Source organism: Heteronotia binoei, chromosome 1 (genome assembly GCF_032191835.1).
Source record: "Heteronotia binoei isolate CCM8104 ecotype False Entrance Well chromosome 1, APGP_CSIRO_Hbin_v1, whole genome shotgun sequence".
Lineage (NCBI taxonomy): Eukaryota > Metazoa > Chordata > Lepidosauria > Squamata > Gekkonidae > Heteronotia > Heteronotia binoei.
Genome location: NC_083223.1, coordinates 13052105 through 13070717, shown reverse-complemented (window position 1 = coordinate 13070717; position 18613 = coordinate 13052105). Strand labels below are relative to the sequence as shown.

The 18613-nt window shown below is 49.2% G+C and overlaps 1 protein-coding gene across 1 annotated transcript in view; it reads right to left on the bottom strand.

Moving 5' to 3' along the window:
• Window positions 1–1858: 1858 nt before the first annotated feature.
• Window positions 1859–18613, bottom strand: part of ESF1 (ESF1 nucleolar pre-rRNA processing protein homolog) — a 72396-nt gene continuing 55641 nt past the window's right edge. The window contains exons 12-14 of the mRNA XM_060230831.1: window positions 12370–12443; window positions 8324–8473; window positions 1859–3018 (exon numbers count right to left, since the gene is read on the bottom strand). Coding sequence (XP_060086814.1) covers window positions 2731–3018; window positions 8324–8473; window positions 12370–12443 — 512 coding nt within the window. The 3' untranslated portion in view covers window positions 1859–2730. The remainder of the gene's footprint in view (window positions 3019–8323; window positions 8474–12369; window positions 12444–18613) is intronic.

The following is an 18613-nucleotide window of genomic DNA, read 5'->3' as shown; positions in this document are numbered from 1 at the left end:
AGGAAGCAAGAGAGAGGGAGAAGGAAGCAGACAAGAGCCAGTTGCTCGGGGGCCTAATAGGAGCTCTCGGGGGGGGGGGCCTGATTTGGCCCCCAGGCCGCATATTTGACACCCCTGTCCTAGGGTTTTTAAGGCAAGAGATGTTCAGAGGTGGTTTGCCATTGCCTGCCTCTGTATAGCAACCCTGGACTTCCATGATGGTCTCCAATCCGAGTACAGTTGAGACTTCTTCCACAACTAGAATGAGAGTCCATCTGTCCTCATATCTTGGAGAGTGGAGTGGTTTCAGATTGAAGATGTGAGGACAGATGGATTCCCATTCTAGCTGTATTAGAAGACAGCAGAGACCCACAAAACCTCCTCCCCTGCCCCAAATTTTGTTATTCTTTAACCAGGTTGGCCACACTGTGGCTCTTTCATGCATATTATGTGGCTCTCAAAACCCCACCCCAACAGCCAACTTGGAGAAGGCATTTTGGTGTAGTGGGAGAACCGGGTTTGAGTCCCCACTCCTCCACTTGCAGCTGCTGGAATGGCCTGGGGTCAGCCATAGCTCTCTTATCTGGGAGAACGGGGTTTGATTCCCCACTCCTCCACTTGCACCTGCTGGAATGGCCTTGGGTCAGCCATAGCTCTCTTATCTGGGAGAACCTGGTTTGATTCCCCACTCCTCCACTTGCAGCTGCTGGAATGGCCTTGGGTCAGCCATAGCTTTCACAGAAGCTGTCCTTGAAAGGGCAGCTGCTGAGAAAGCCCTCTCAGCCACACCCACCTCACAGGGTGTTTGTTGTGTGTGTGGGGGGGGAAAGTAGAGGAGATTGTGACCGCTCAGAGACTCAGAGTATAGGGCGGTATATAAATTCAAATCTTCTCTGTAAATCGCTTTTCCAAGCCAACCCAGCCGGCAGGTTGGAGAATGCATTTAAAGTTAAAGTTGCTTTCTTTCCACCTCGCTCTCCCTCCCTCCCTCCCATCTCATGAACAAAAGGACAAAATGCCAACCCACACTGTAATTCCTCAACTTTACATATTCAATATAAAATTTAATATTACAAATCAAATATCATCCCGTTTCATTTTACATAGGTTCGCCGTTCATGTGAGAGGTATTTTACATGGCCGTTGAGTGGCATTTTTCCTTGGTGGTCTCTGAGCTTCTGAGATCTGATGAAATCGGGCTAGTCTGGGCCATCCAAATCTGGACATTTCTTTCATGCCAACCTAATTTCTAGTTGCATTTTAAGCCTATCACTTCTCCTCTAGAGCTATACATGGGACTAAATATTCTAGCAACATAATCTACATATTCATGAACAAACACACCAAAATAAGACTCCAATACAGCAGGCCCGTGGAACTCTCCTGGCTGTACAAACTTGTGTCCGGAAATTTAGCCACAGCGTATTTTCAGAACTCTCTGTCTGGAGCAGTGATGCTCTGTATTCTTGGTGCTTTTGGCCACTGTGTGACAGAGTGTCGGGCTAGATGGGCCACTGGCCTGATCCAACATGGCTTCTCTTATGTTCTTATGAAGTAGTCCAGCCTATATGAAGAGCTTGGTGGACATAAGAAGCTGCCTTACACTGAATCAGACCCTTGGTCCGTCAAAGTCAGTATTATCTACTCAGACTGGCAGTGCCTCTCCAGGGTCTCAAGCTGAGGTTTTTCACACCTATTTGCCTATTTGGTATTTAAGTTCTTTATGTCTAGTAAAGGGAGAACAGTGCATTTCTTTCAAACAACTGGCCTCATGCATAAATAAGCAGAACAAACAGTACATTGAGAGCCTCTAGGAAAAACAGAAGAAAAGCTTGGATTATTATATTTTTTAAAGAAGAGGGAAACTTAGTCAAAAGTCTAATTTTTCATATTTTTATTTTCACATTTCACCCTCCACTTTAAGTGTGCAGCCAATGAAAATAGGACAATCAACCTCCAAGTGCAAAGGACACTGAATATACATGAGCCGGAAAGCGTATAATAGAATTTCACTTGGTTGTTTTAGTTTTTATATTTAAATTATTTCGAAGCTTGGGGAGGCCATTTATTATTATTAAATTATTTTGAAGCTTGGGGATGAATTTGTGTTTTTAAAAAATATATATATATAACTGCCTAAGTGAGCAATAATAATCCGGGGGTTAGACGTGTGGGTCTGAAGCAGCAGAACACAGCTTGAGTCCAGTGGCACCTTGAAGACCAACGAAGTTTTAGGCTGCGGGTGTAAGCTTTCGTGTGCATGCACGCCTCTTCAGATATATGCGCGCGCACAAAAGTTTATGCCCAGCATAATATTTTGTAGGTTTTAAAAGTGCGCTGGACTCAAGTAATAATCCAGTATTTCTCCTTAGCGTGGTGAAGTCACACGTTGAGGGAATCCTACAACCTTTTCAGCTCTTGAATCTTAAGTAGAAATTTTTTAAAAAATAACTTATTGGAAGCTCACCGACGCTCTAGATGGTCAGGCATAACATAGAAACGACAACGTCGATTTGTAAAAAATCAAACAGCGGGAGTTTGTTTTAAGGAAGTCTTACGCTGTTTTTAGAGTAAGCCCAGTCGAGATCGACTTGGCAACTAATTTTTTCCCCGTCTGAATTGGCAAAAAAAAGATGGAAAAATAAAGAGTTCTGGATGAAAACGGTGTTTACCCCAGAAATATTAGCTTGGATTCCTTTAGAAACTCACAGCTGCCTTTCATCCGCATTGTCAGTAAAAATGAAGTCCCATTTATTTGACTTTCTGTTTCTTCCTTGCTTGAAACTCTTCAGTTTTATTCTTCACGGATTTTATCAGCATCAATAGCGCAGGATCGACAGAGTTCTTAGCGACGGCGTCCCTCTCTGCCATGCTCTCTCGTCCTTTCGCCGCCTCTGCATTTCCCTGCTGTCTCCGGCGAGCCTTCTCTTCCAAAATCTCTTCCACGGCTTTTGTTTTCTTAAAGTTTGGATCGGAAGGATCCAAATTAAACAAGTGAGAAGTATACATGGCTTGGAACCTGGCATCAGCAACATTTACCTAAGAACAGTACAATAAAGGATTATTTTTAATTGCTGCATTTAGAGGAAAGGGGAAAACTAGACAATGTCAAACTTAACAATTAAATTCAATTGCCTTCTTTAGGCAGCAGTTTCCAGCCAGGTGAAGTTCAGGTAAAATAAAGCACTGTGTCCAGGGCTTTTTTTGCAACAGGAACTCCTTTGCATATTAGGCCACCCCCACCCCGATGTAGCCAATCCTCCAAGAGCTTACAGGGCTCTTAGTACAGGGCCTACTGGAAGCTCCAGGAGGATTGGCTACATCAGGGATGTGTGGCCTATTATGTAGAGGAGCTCCTGCTAAAATTCCACCCCTGTAGCCAGTCCTCCAAGAGCTTACAGGGCTCTTAGTACAGGGCTTACTGGAAGCTCCAGGAGGATTGGCTACATCAGGGATGTGTGGCCTATTATGCAGAGGAGCTCCTGCTAAAATTCCACCCCTGTAGCCAATCCTCCAAGAGCTTACAGGGCTCTTAGTACAGGACCTACTGGAAGTTCCAGGAGGATTGGCTACATCAGGGGTGTGTGGCCTAATAGGCAAAGGAGTTCCTGCTACAAAAAAAAGCCCTGACTGTATCAATACAGAACTACACTAATCCATTAGTAGATAGAAGATTATACCCAAGAGTGTCAATTATGTTAGAACTTCTTATACTCAAGGATTAAACCCAGAGTGTCAACTACGTTGAAACTTCTTATACCCAAGGATTATACCCAAGGAGTGTCAATTACGTTGGAACTTCTTATACCCAAGGATTATACTCAAGAGTGTCAATTACGTTGGAACTTTTTATACCTAAGGATTATATCCAAGGGTGTCAATTACGTTGGAATTTCTTATACCCAAGGATTATACCCAAGAGTGTCAATGACGTTGGAACTTCTTATACCCAAGGATTATACCCAAGAGTGTTAGTTACACTGGGACTTCTTAATTCTTGGAGAAAGAAGGAAATCGCAGTAGCAGGAAACAGCATTCGTGTTCTCAGAGATGAAACACAGCAAACGCGCTTATTTTGCTGTGTTGGCTTCCAACCTTCACAGTCACGGAAAAATAAACATTTGCACACCAGCAGTTTGTACACGATGGTTGATATTTTTATCCCTAATAGTAAACCGGCCGGCATTTATGTGGATAAAAGCAGCAAGATTTGACTGCTCTCAAACAAAATAGAAACCTTTACATTTTGGGAGGGTGGGGTGGGGGTGGGGCGTGTTTCCCCAGGTAAGCAGGACAATAAACTTTGTAAATTAGCTAGAGAGACGGGGGAAAAAACCTTCCCAAAACTGGTCTTACAATATTGGAATATACTTCAGGAGCGTGAGATGAGTGTTGGTTAAGGAAGACAACAGAGGAAGGAAAATTAGTTTGCTCAAGCCCCTAAGAGCTTTGAAAAAAGTTCTTTTTTGGGGGGGAGCCCATCATATTATTCCACCCACGCAATTCTCCAAGGAGCCCCAGCGTATTTAAAAGGCAAAAAAGGTAGTCTCCTGTGCAAGCACCAGTCATTTCTGACTTTGGGTTGATGTTGCTTTCACAATGTTTTCACGGCAGACTTTTCACGAGGTGGTTTCCCATTGCCTTCCCCAGTCCTCTACACTTTCCCCTCAGCAAGCTTTGACCGACCTCGGAAGGATGGAAGGCTTAGTCAACCTCGAGCCAGCTACCTGAACCCAGCTTCTGCCGGGATCGAACTCAGGCCGTGAGCAGAGAGCTCAGACCGCAGTACTGCAGCTTTACCACGCTCTTACCCAGGGTATTTTCCTACGCTCAAATCAGATACAACATGAAAAATACGGTTTCTAACAGGGTCCCTCAACCTTTTTGAGCCTGTGGGGGCTTTTGGAATTCTGACACCGCGTGGTGGGCAGTCACAAAACATCTGTCTCAAACGGCTGCCGCAGGAGGCGGGGCCAGCCGCAAAATGGCTGTCGTCGCTTACCTCCACTCGCCCAGGGAATACTTATGTATTGATTCGTTTTATTTCATACCCTTGTGCTGCGGTGGCTGCTGCGACCGAAGCGACGTTTCAAAAAAAATGCGTTTAAAAAAAAATGCGTTTCAAATCTCCAGTGGCCAGCTCTGTCAGGCAAAAGGCCCACGAGGCCAAATCCACTTTCTAAAAATACATGGTGGGCGCCAGGAAAGCTGTTTGCAGACACTGCGGAACCCATGCTGTTCTTGCTGACTCCAGGCAAATCTCACAGGGACTCAGTGGGAGAGGAAAGAGGAAAAGACTCACCAGTGAAACACACTAGATCGGGGGTGGCCAAACTGTGGTTCAGGAGCCCCCAGCACCACACAGGCCAGTCTGGAGAAGATATTTGTTTCTTCAAATTGCTTCTCCAAGCCAAGCCAGTCAGCGGCTTCAAGGATGCATTTTAAGTTGAAGTTGCTTTCTTTCCACCCTCCCCCCCCTCTATCTGCATCCTTCCCTCCCTCCCTCCCTGCCTTGCGGCTCTCAAACGTCTGACGTTTATTCTATGTGGCTCTTATGTTCCGCAACGCTGGCCGCCCCTACACTAGATGCACGGCGTCAAGTTCTAACTTTCCCAATCTGGTGGTTTGAAGCAAAAGCGCTTTGCGTTATAACATGAAATTCAGTCCTCCAAGTTTCCCAGCCCTTTCCCTAAAGATAGGCCCCCCAAAAAAAGTGTTTTCGTGTACGCGATCCCGCAGCTGTTGATCCGCCAACTAAAAACGACCAGCGTTTTTCGTCGGGTTCCAAAAACCCGGAACCCCCTCGGCGTTACCTAGGGTGGCCAGACCGTCCCGGTCTCCCGGGACTTTCCCGGTTCTGGCCACCAATTCCCGCCTCCCAGGCTGCCTATACCGGGACCATTAAAGGTCCCGGTTTAGCCAGCCCCGGAGGCGGTGGGCCGCGGGCGCCGGCGGGGAAGGCGGCGAGTGAGGGAGGGAGCGTCCCTGCGCGTGCGCAGGGCCCCTGCGTACGCGCAGGGACACTCCCTCCCTTACTCGCCGCCTTCCCCGCCCGCGCGCGGGGCCCGGCGGCGGTGGCGGAGGCCTCTCCGCGGCCTCCGCTGGTCGCTGGAGGCCCTCCAGAGACTCTGGAGGGCCTCCAGCGACCAGCGGAGGGCGTGGAGCGACCAGCGCCGAACAGCTGAGGCCTCTCCGCGGCCTCCGCTGCTCCCTGGAGGCCCTCCAGAGACTCTGGAGGGCCTTCAGCGACCAGCGCCGAACAGCGGAGGCCTCTCCGCGGCCTCCGCTGGTCCCTGGAGGCCCTCCAGAGACTCTGGAGGGCCTCCAGCGACCAGCGCCCAACAGGTGAGGCCTCTCCGCGGCCTCCGCCTCTCCTCTCCGCGGCCTCCGCTGGTCCCTGGAGGCCCTCCAGAGACTCTGGAGGGCCTCCAGCGACCAGCGGAGGCCACGGAAAGGCCGCGGAGCGGCCGGTGCTGGTCCCTGGAGGCCCTCCAGAGACTCTGGAGGGCCTCCAGAGACCAGCGCCGAACAGCGGAGGTCTCTCCGCGGCCTCCGCTGGTCCCTGGAGGCCCTCCAGAGACTCTGGAGGGCCTCCAGCGACCAGCGCCGAACAGCTGAGGCCTCTCCACGGCCTCCGCTGGTCCCTGGAGGCCCTCCAGAGACTCTGGAGGGCCTCCAGCGACCAGCGGAGACCGCGGAGAGGCCGCAGAGCGGCCGGCCCTGGTCCCTGGAGGCCCTCCAGAGACTCTGGAGGGCCTCCAGCGACCAGCGCCGAACAGCGGAGGCCGCGGAGATGCCGCGGAGCGACCAGCGCCGAACAGCTGGTCCCTGGAGGCCCTCCAGAGACTCTTGAGGGCCTCCAGCGATCAGCGCCGGCCAGCCGAGGCCACGGAGAGGCCGGCGCTGGTCCCTGGAGGCCCTCCAGAGACCAGCGCAGGCCCTCCCCGGCCTCCGCAGCCGCCGCCAGCCTTGCCAGCAGCACCAGACGCCGGGAGGAGAGGCCGCCCCCCGCCCCCCTGGAAGAAGGTAAGCTGGGAGGGTGGGGGCCGAAAGCGGGGGGGGGCTGGCGGGAGGGGGCGGCCTTCCTTCCCTTCCCTCCTTTCTTCCTTCCCTCCCTTCCTTTCTTCCTTCCTTCCCTCCCTCCTCCCTTCCTTCCCTTCCCTCCCAACCTCCTCCCTCCCTTCCTTCCTTCCTTCCTTCCTTCCTTCCTTCCTTCCTTCCTTCCTTCCTTCCTTCCTTCCTTCCTTCCTTCCTTCCTTCCTTCCTTCCTTCCTTCCCTCCCCCCTCCCTCCCTTCCTTCCTTCCTTCCTTCCTTCCTTCCTTCCTTCCTTCCTTCCTTCCTTCCTTCCTTCCTTCCTTCCTTCCCTCCCTCCCTTCCATCCTTCCCCCGGCAGGGCTCGGGGGAAGCGAGCTAGACTGCTGTTCTTTTGAGGGGTTATAGAGTGTTTCGAGCCCGTCCCTGTGGCATAGGGGCCGGCGCAGCGGCACGCTGAAGCAGCCTGTCGGTCACTTCCGGGTTCCTGTCCTGCATCTCGACCTGTGTTATTAGTGACAGGCTGCTTCGGCGTGCCGCTGCGCCGGCCCCCTGGGTCCCACAACGATGGGACCGATGCCATAGGGACGGGCTCGAAACACTCTATAACCCCTCAAAAGAACAGCAGTCTAGCTCGCTTCCCCCGAGCCCTGCCGCCATAAGCCTCAAGGGGGCTCATTTTGCGGCATCTCCCGGCGGGAGGGTGGCACCCGCACGGGACACATATCAAATGAAAGAGGGGGCGCAGGGCTATCAGAAATAGCCGGCGGAGGGAGTCAGGAGACCACCCCACTGGGGGATCCACACCCCGAAAGTGATGAAGGTGGCGCAGATAGAGCCAACAGAGCAAACAGGACAAAATAAATAGGCTGCATTATGCAGCACAGTTGAGAAAGTGCCTTATCCCATATACTGATGAAGTATATACAGGATTTGAGAACAAAATTGTTTCCGGCGGTGATATTTGGGGGATTTTTGGGGACGTCACAGGAAGTGCTGTGAAGTCACTTCCTGTTTCCGGCAGTGGCATTTGGGGGAAATGATGTCATTTGGGGGAAGTGATGTCACAGGAAGTGATGTCACTTCCCGTTTCCGGCAGGTGACGTGGGGGGGGGGATGATGTCACAGGAAGTGGTGTCACTTCCTGTTCCCGGCGGTGGCATGACATCACCGGAAGTGACGTCACTGGAAGTGACGTCACTTCCTGTTTCCGACCGCACACGCGCTTTGCGCGCGCACACCCCTACCTTCCCCCCCACACCCAAGGTGTCCCTGGCTGGCCTTTAGACATTATGGTCACCCTAGCGTTACCTGGAAGTTGTCCTCCAGCAGTTCCTTCCTCTTCGTTAACAGCTTCTTCTTCTTCTTGCTCAGGTTCTGCTGCTGCACGATCTTGTCGTAATTGAAGTGCCTCCTTCCCTCCTCTTCCTCCTCTTCCATCATCAGCAGAGCCATTTCGGCCTGTGGCGGACAGAAAGAGACGGGGTTCGGTCAGCGCAACGTTTCGTAGGATACGGGTTGCAGATGCTGCCACGTCCCGTCGGAGGACTACGTTAGTAATGCGTAACAGGAACCGCTACGATGGGCCTATCTGTTTACCAAATATTTTTATTGACAAGGATGAGACCCCTTTATTGCGCAATTAAGAGCATCATTGTGGAACCAGCTTCCGGAGGAGGTGCGGGCCCTGCGGGACCTCGGCCAGTTCCACAGGGCCTGCAAGACCGCCCTTTTTAGGCAAGCCTATAATGACACTGACTGCTGAGTTGCTGGTGTAAGAACCGCCATCCATAAGACTACCTAAACTGGCAGAACCAGCGCCATAACAGCTCTATCGCTGCCAGATATACTCATATATATTTAGTCTAATGAAAATCATGTATTTTAATTTAACTGACTGGTTTTTATGTTTAATTTTAATTGTTAAAGTTTTATTATTTATGTTAATATGTAAGTTGTTGTTAGCCGCCCTGAGCCGCCTAGGCGGGGAAGAAATAAAAGTTATTATTATTATTATCATTCTCGGGCCAACCCTAACCCCTAACCCCAACCCTAACCCTAACCCCAACCCTAACCCTAACCCCAACCCTAACCCTTCTGTAATTTAGTGTATTTTCACTTCTTTTTTCCTTGGGGAAGCTTAAGAGCCCTTAACACCAGGGTTATCAGATCGTTTTCGGACCAGACACTGCCGAGGTGGGAGATCTGGTTAATTTTAACGATGTTATCGTGCACCCCTAAGGCCATGTTCTGAATGACGTAGCTTGGATTGGAAAAGATGGCACATGGGACTTACATATGTAAAAGGTTAAACTTCACCCGGATGGTGCAGATGTCCCGGGTCGGAACATAATGGTTCCAGTTACAGTTACATAATGGTTCCAGTTACAGGCCAGAACTAGTTCTTGTGACTCACAGCGTGCAGAGTCCACATCCAGTTTGAGCCAATCCAGAGACCTCATGAATAACAATTAAGTATGGTTAGGAGTATTTGGGCAGAGGAGCAATTAAGAAAGTAAGAAGAGCCATGTTGGAGCAGGCCAATGGCCCAACTGGTACAACACTCTGTGTCACACAGTGGCCAAAACCCAGGGGCATCGGGAGGTCCACCAGCAAGGCCAGAACTCCAGAAGCCCTCCCATAGTTGCCCCTCAAGCAGCAAGAATACAGACTATCACTGCCCCAGGCATAAGGACATAAAAGAAGCCATGTTGGATCAGGCCAATGGCCCATCCGGTCCAACACTCTGTGTCACACAGTGGCTAAAACCCAGGGGCATCAGGAGGTCCACCAGTGGGACCAGAACTCTGGAAACCCTCCCACTGTAGCCCCGCAAGCACCAAAAATACAGAGCATCACTGCCCCAGACATAAGAACATAAAAGAAGCCATGTTAGATCAGGCCAAAGGCCTATCAGGCCCAGCACTCTGTGTCACACAGTGGCCCAAACCCAGGGGCCATCAGGAGGTCCATCAGGAGGGCCAGAACTCCAGAAGCCCTCCCAATCTTGACCCCACCCCCAAGCACCAAGAAGGCAGAGCATCACTGCCCCAGACAGAGCGTTCCATCTATACATTGTGGCTAACAGCCACTGATGGACCTCTGCTCCATACGTTTATCCAACCCCCTCTTAAAGCTGTCTATGCATGTAACTGGCATTACTTCCTGTGTTAGTGAATTCCACAATTTAATTACTCTTTGGGTGAAGTACTTCCTTCTATCTGTTCTAAGCCTACTGGCTCATTAATTTCATTCCCACGAGTTCTTGTATTGTGAGAAAGGAAAAGTACTTCTTTCTCTGCTTTCTCTATCCCATGCATAATTTTGTAAATCTCTATCACGTCACACCTCAATTGTCATTTCTCCACACTAACGAGGCCAAATCTCTTCAACCTCTCTTCATAGGGAAGGTGTTCTATCCCCTTTAGCTTCGGTTGTCCTCTTCTGCAACTAATTACACCACACTGAGTCAACGGTTCCAGTGTGCTTTGAGCGAGTCTCTTATTTTCCAACGTGTTCTTAGCAGGATTTCCTTCGATTAGTCAAACGTCGGCTCTCGTTAATTCTCAAGGTCTTAAAGACACGGTCAGCCAATTTTGTGGGTTTTTTTGAAGTAGACAACATACATGAGTGGCGGGGAGCTGTGGATGGTCACAGCAGGAGCCCATTTGTCTCCGCAAATGCTCTTCAGAACTGCGTCGAGAAAGATTAATGGGAGTTAATAGGGCTCCACTGCAGAGCTAAAGTCAATGCGTACGCAGATCCCCGAATATTGAGATTTAGCTGCCGAATTTTCGGACTGCCGAAAAATGCATTCGGCCAAGCCCGCAGCCAGGATTTTTAAAGAAGAAGAAGAAGATATTGGATTTATACCCCCGCCCTCCACTCCGAAGAGTCTCAGAGCAGCTCACAATCTCCTTTGCCTTCCTCCCCCACAACAGACACCCTGTGAGGTGGGTGGGGCTAAGAGAGCTCTTACAGCAGCTGCCCTTTCCAGGACAACCTCTGCCAGAGCTATGGCTGACCCAAGGCCATTCCAGCAGGTGCAAGTGGACGAGTGGGGAATCAAACCCGGTTCTCCCAGATAAGAGTCCACACACTTAACCACTACACCAAACTGGCCAAGCTGGGGCACGTAAAAAGTTTGGAGAGCACATAGCGGTTCCCTTCCCTGGCCGCTACTGCAATGACTCAGAGCACCTGGCCTTCCCTCCCGCCCCCACACCAGCGTTTGAGGGGCTGCAGGGATTAAAACTGAGAGGCCGGGGGCTGTCCACTCCCTCCCTCGTGATTTAAATTGTGCAGGAGGGATACCCAGGAGCATCTGCTGCTCCTCCCGTGCCATTTAAAGGGCTCGCCAATCAAGGGAGTTTGCGTCCTTAGCCACTGTACTAAACTGACCTGAATCTAATAAGCAAATAAGAACGTAACATAAGAGAAGCCATGTTGGGTCAGGGCAGTGGCCCAATCAATCCAACACTGTGTGTCACATAAGAACAGAAGAGAAGCCATGTTGGATCAGGCCAGTGGCCCATCCAGTCCAACACTCTGTGTCACATAAGAACAAAAGAGAAGCCATGTTGGATCAGGCAAATGGCCCCTCCAGTCCAACACTCTGTGTCACACAGTGGCCAAAAAAAATTCCACATGTTAATCACCCTTTGGGTGAAATAAATACATCTCGTCGGTCTCTCAGGTAGTCCTGGACTCAAATCTGGCTATTGTACTGAAAATCAAACATGGCTGCCGTCTGAAACCATCTTCAGGGATATGGGATCAACTAATTCTGTAGCAATGGTAAAAACCAGAGTTGCAGCTTTCATCAGATCTCCACGCCATCCCCGGATTCCTAAAAGCAGGTTACGGCAGGCATGTTTTAAAAGAATAGCAATCAAAATGGGGGGAAAAAACATTCAAAGCACTTTTCACCCAATACAACCGTCAAGTCCGCACACCTGAGGGCCCAATATAATGCTTTCGGGTTTAAAGGAACGACACCAAACTCCTGTGCACAAAATGTGTAAGCACAGGGCTGCATTCCTATGTCTAATTCTTAACATAACTTTAGCACAAGGGTGGGCAAACTGAGGCTCAGAAGTCGCATGTGGCTCTTTCACATCTATTGCGTGGCTCTTGAAGCCCCCACTGCTCCGTTGGCTGGCTTGGAGAATGCATTTAAAGTTAAAGTTGCTTTCTTTCCACCCCTCCCTCCTCCAATCTATTTTTCTTCCTTCCTTGCAGCTCCCAAACATCTGGCGTTCATGACTTGCGGCTCTCAAACATCTGACATTTATTCTATGCGGCTCTTACATTAAACAAGTTTGGCCGTCCCCGCTTTAGCAGATTTGGTCTTCTACCTTATGTTTTTCCGTGTCATCTTCTTCTTGGGCATCTTCTTCTCTCTTGAGCTTCTGCGACTTCTTATTCAAACCTGATCGTAAACACAGAGCAGATAAGGAGGAGGATTAATACGTGCAAGGATAATTTTTCCCAGTGGGAAAATATAAGAAAGCACGAAGCTCTCTCTCTCCCTCCCTCCTCTCAACGCCAGAGGCTCAAAGGCAACTTCAGTGACAAAAAAACGGCGTCTAGATCAAGCGCCCCATCTTCATGGAAAATTCTTCAACCGCAAAACTATTCAAGCTAAAAGGAAGGAGGAGGAGGTGTCAACAACAGAAGAGCGTGAAAATCTTCCCCAGTGTTCTCTGACAACTATTAGTAAGATCCAGCCACTGGGGCTGAGTATGGGATCCACCAAAAGTGCAATAATCGTTAGACTATCCACCACTTCTTGGCCAAGCTCCAGAGAGGTGGAATTCCATTTGTGTACAGAGGTCTTTCAGCTCCCCTACCCAATGGAAGCCTCCCCCTTATGGCTCCCCAAAGCACCGCTCAGATTCAGAGGCTCACGAGAGCAGCATTCTGTAGGGCGTGAGAAACTGTAATTCAAAGGAAACATCGCACGTGTCTGCTGCCTGTTCTCATATGTGGTGGGGGAACGCATGGATGCGGGACCCCAGGGATTGTACCTAGATACTTCATGTGAGCTGGATGGCCCGGGCTAGCCCGATCCCATTAGCTCTTGGAAGCTGTGGTTAGTGCTTGGATGGGAGACCACCAAGGAACACTCTGCAGAGGGAAGCAATGGCAAACCACCTCTGTTGGTCTCTCGCCTGGACCCCTTCCCCCAACAGATGTCGCCCTAAGTCGGCAGTGACATAATAGAACTTTTCTCCACCACCAACTAGACATTTCTTCATTTTTTCCTTTAAAAAGGTTATTAAAGCTGAGCAGTACATTGTCAGAACTAGCATACAGAGAAAACAACTCATCTAGTTCACAAATCAAATGAAAGAAGAGGCTGTGCATAGTTATAATTATTCCCGTCTTACCGATTTCTTACCGCTTAAAGGTTTGGTTTAAAAAAAAAACAAAACTGCAGCCAATTGCTGCCGATTTTTGTCATCTAAAATATTCTCTCAGGACTTTGAATTACTGTTAGTTTAATGACGGAGAATAATTCCTGCATCTTTAAGCTGCCTTATACAGAATTAGACCCTTGGTCCATCAAGGTCGGGATAGATCCAGGTGGGCAGCCATGTTGTCCTGAAGTAAAAGAACAAAGTTGGAGTCCAGTTGCACTTCTAAGCCCAACAAAGTTTAATTCTGGGTATAATCCTGAGAGCCATTTTGGTGTCGTAGTTAAGTGCGTGGACTGTTATCTGGGAGAACCGGGTTTGATTCCCCACTCCTCCACTTGCACCTGCTGGAATGGCCTTGGGTCAGCCGTAGCTCTCTTGCAAGAGTTGTCCTTGAAAGGGCAGTTTCTGTCAGAGCTCTCTCAGCCCCACCTACCTCATAGGGTGTCTGTTGTGGGGGGAAGAAAGTAAAGAAGATTGTGGACCGCTCTGAGATTCGGAGTGTAGGGCGCAGGGGTGGAATTCTAGCAGGAGCTCCTTTGCACATTAGGCCACACCCCCCTGAGGTAGCCAGGCCTCCAAGAGCTTGCAAGGCTTTTTTTTGTAAGCTCTTGGAGGATTGGCTACATCAGGGGTGTGTGGCCTAATATGCAAAGGAGCTCCTACTAGAATTCCACCCCTGGTAGGGCGGGATATAAATTTAATAACAACAACTTCTTCTTCTTCCAAGCAACAACAATAACAACAAACAACAACTTCTTCTTCCAAGCAACAACAACAACAAACAACTTCTTCTTCTTCTTCCAAGTTTTTGTTGGTCCTAAAGGTGACACTGAACTAAAACTTTGTTCAAGGTCAGAAGTGTTACTCAAGAGCGGCAACTGCCCTCCAGGGTCTCAAGCTGAAATCTTTCCCGTCATCTCCTACTTCATCCTTTTAACTGGAGATGCCGGGGATCGAACCTGGGACTTTCTACATGCCAAGCAGATGTTCTACACTCAGCCACAGTGAATAAAAGACTAAATCATTTTTTACAAGTATTATTCTAACAAAAAATAATTTCCATATAAGGCTCTGAGTTTGTTTGAACGTTGAAAACACAGCGGAGTTGTTGTTTTTTTCTTCCCTCCATCAAACGCTTCAGTTAAAAGCCTTCGTTGCTATTGAGCCATAAAATTAATAGGAGGCGCTTTTTACGTTTCTTTCCTACAAACAAGTCAAAACAAACATGCTAGACCCAAGCACCTTCTATTTAGGATGGTGGATAATTTTTCCAGAAACTTTTCTGATTCCAATTATTTGGAAAAATCTGTGCCACCGATTTCCATCATAAAGGCAGCTCAACAAACAGCAATGAGCTAAACACCAGTAAAAGATTATACATAGCCTAAAATTGGGGTTTGAAACGGAAAATTAAATGTTTCCCCCAGTATTCCCAGTGTTAAAAAGATCAGGGCACACAGGAGTGAAGTCAATTTTCTCCAGTTTTCCTCCAATTTTTTGGGACCAACACTTGAAGGGGGCATTTCAGGCTATAGAGCTGGGGGGGCACAGAAACACTTCTGTGTGCAGAATTCAGAGAGGATCCAACTGACCATCTGTCCCTAAGTTGTCTAATACAACAATTACACGTCCCTCCGTGACTCAGAGCAGCCCAGCCAATGACAAAGAAGCTCATCTGCTTGGCCAATGGCATCTAAGAGAGTCTGCAACACCCATGACAAACATTGCAGTCAAGGAAACGAGAAATAAAAAAAATATTGCAGAGCCAGCAAACTCTTGACCAGCAAAATCTAGAAGGCTTGTGCATCTGGTTAAAAAAATAAGTTAGTACTGGCTTAAGCTCCTTAATATAAATATATGACCTTGAGTGTTATTGAGTGGATGAGAAAACTTGAGATACAATACGTTGCAGAACATAAGAACATAAAAGAAGCCATGTTGGATCAGGCCAATGGCCCATCCAGTCCAACACTCTGTGTCACATAAGAACATAAAAGAAGCCATGTTGGATCAGGCCAATGGCCCATCCAGTCCAACACTCTGTGTCACATAAGAACATAAAAGAAGCCATGTTGGATCAGGCCAGTGGCCCTTCCAGTCCAACACTCTGTGTCAACACAGTGGCCAAAAAAATCAGGTGCCATAAGGAGCTCCGTCAGTGGGTCAGGACTCCAGAAGCCCTCCCACTGTTACCCTCCCCCAAGCACAAGAATACAGAGCATCATTGCCCCAGACAGAGAGTTCCAACAATAAGCTGTGGCTAATAGCTACTGTTGGACCTCTGCTCCAGATGTTTATCCAATCCCCTCTTGAAGCTGGCTATGCTTATAGCCACCACCACCTCCTGTGGCAGTGAATTCCACTGTTAATCATCCTTTGGGTGAAGGACTTCCTTTTATCAGTTCTAACCTGATTGCTCAGCAATTTCATTGAGTGCCCACGAGTTCTCGTATTGTGAAAAAGGGAGAAAAGTACTTCTTTCTTTACCTTCTTCATCCCATGCATAATCTTGTCAACCTCTATCATGTCACCCTGCAGGCGACGTTTCTCCAAGCTAAAGAGCCCTAAGCGTTTTAACCTTTCTTCATAGGGGAAGTGTTCCGACCCTTTAATCATTCTAGTTGCCCTTTTCTGCACTTTTCCCAATACCGTAGAAGAGCATTAATATTGGGTTGTTACAAGAGGCTGGTAACCTCGGAAAAAATATAGGAAGGATTACTCCTGAGGAAGTCCACTGACAAAATGAACCTATACCCGGGCCTTTCTTGTAATATTGGAATGTGAGAATGGACCTTTGTGATAATACTGTCACGTGAATGGATATTTCTAGTGAGGTATACGACAATATTGAAAAAGATTTTTAAATGGTTTTATTAAACATTGTTAGCCAGCACGTCGCAGTATTTGTTTCTTTCATTGTGATGCAGAAGGAAGCAAGAGAGAGGGAGAAGGAAGCAGAAGACAGCCAGTTGCTCAGGGGCCTCATAGGAGCCCTCCAAGGGCCTGATTCGGCCCTCGGGGCCACATGTTTGATATCCCTGCCATAATGCCATTCCCATTGCTAAATTTCTGCACTATGCAGCAATCCGGGGGGAGGGGAGGGAGAAAATACAGGGACAGAGAACAACTACGGGGGAAAAAACCCAGCTAGATTTGAGCCCAGGAGCAACTCAGCGACAACCACGATTTTCGGATTTTTTGAGAATCCAAGCTGCCAGAAAAATTAAAGAATAAAACTACCTATGAGAAGTCAGAGGCGAATGATGAAATAAATTAGCAGTACAGAAGGAAAAGACAGGGCTGCCTGAGAAGAGACGTTTCTCAGCGATGTGACAAAACGAAAAACAGAAGGAAGCAAATGGAGAAGTACACCAGAACGTCTTGTAAGCTCTTTTATAAATTCTACACCGTCGCACCAGAAATATCGCACCAGAAACCAGTGGAAGTATAAATGCCCGGATCACAGATATTTTAAAGACTGTCGCGATCCAAATACGGTCACAGGTCACAGCAGCTCTGTTGCATAGAAGAAGAAGATGGCAGATTTATACTCTGCCCTTCTCTCTGAATCAGAGACTCAGAGCGGCTTCCAATCTCCTATATCTTCTCCCCCCACAACAGGCACCCTGTGAGGCGGGAGGGGCTGAGAGGGCCCTCACAGCAGCTGCCCTTTCGAGGACAATCTCTGACAGAGCTATGGCTGACCCAAGGCCATTCCGGCAGGTGCAAGTGGAGGAGTGGGGGATCAAACCCGGTTCTCCCAGATAAGAGTCCGCACCCTTAACCGCTACACCGAACGGGCTCTGCATTTGGTCACATCACTCTGTGAAGGTTCAGCGCACAGCAGAGCGTATCTTTTTAAGAGCTGGCCTAGAGCACGCCAAGTGTGAATGGGAGAAGACGAGAAGCAGGGCTGAAAAGCCTAAAAATACTTCTTTAAAGACAGGCCTCCCCCCCTTCGCAGACCGTTTCCCGTAAGGCAGACTCTAATTTAAGCTCCATTTTTATACCCCCATCTGCCACCCCATCTGTGTTCGCAGCCACATCCAGAGTCCTTTGTGCACAGAAAACCCACATCTGTAGATCTTTCTGCTGAGCCCTCCTAGTCTGTGGCTTCAGCCATTCACAGGGAGTATTTTTATGTCCTCGGAGGGAAGTTGTTCATATGGGGAGCGGGGAAGCCCACACTTCACTAGGGGTAGGCATTCCCCGGTTGCCAGTTTGGTGAGGAGAGCGAGTGATTAAGTGTGCAGACTCTTATCTGGGAGAACCAGGCTTGGTTCCCAACTCCTCCCCTTACACCTGCTGGAATCGCCTTGAGTCAGCCATAGCTCTCGCAGGAGTTGTCCTTGAAGGGGCAGCTTCTGTAAGAGCTCTCTCAGCCCCACCTACCTCACAGGGTTTGATTCCCCACTCCTCCACTTGCAGTTGCTGGAACGGCCTTGGGTCAGTCATAGCTCTTGTAGGAGCTGTCCTTGAAGGGGCAGCTTCTGGGAGAGCTCTCTCAGTCCCACCCACCTCATAGGGTTTGATTCCCCACTCCTCCACTTGCAGTTGCTGGAACGGCCTTGGGTCAGTCATAGCTCTTGTAGGAGCTGTCCTTGAAGGGGCAGCTTCTGGGAGAGCTCTCTCAGCCCCACCCACCTCACAGGGTTTGATTCCCCACTCCTCCACTTGCAGTTGCTGGAACGGCCTTGGGTCAGTCATAGCTCTTGTAGGAGCTGTCCTTGAAGGGGCAGCTTCTGGGAGAGCTCTCTCAGTCCCACCCCACCTCACAGGCTTTGATTCCCCACTCCTCCACTTGCAGCTGCTGGGAGAGCTTGAAGGGGCAGCATCTGGAAGAGCTCTCTCAGCCCCACCCACCTCACAGGGTTTGATTCCCCTCTCCTCCACTTGCAGCTGCTAGAAGGGCCTTGGGTTAGCCATAGCTCTCGCAGAGCTGTCCTTGAAAGGGCCACTTCTGTGAGAGCTCTCTCAGCCTCACCCACCTTACAGGGTTTGATTCCCCACTCCTCCCCTTGCAGCTGCTGGAACGGCCCTGGGTTAGCCACAGCTCTCGTAGGAGTTGTCCTTGAAGGGGAAGCTTCTGGGAGAGCTCTCTCAGCCCCACCCACCTCACGGGGTGTCTGTTGTGGTGGGGGGGGGGGGAAGGTAAAGGAGATTGTGACCGTTCTGAGAC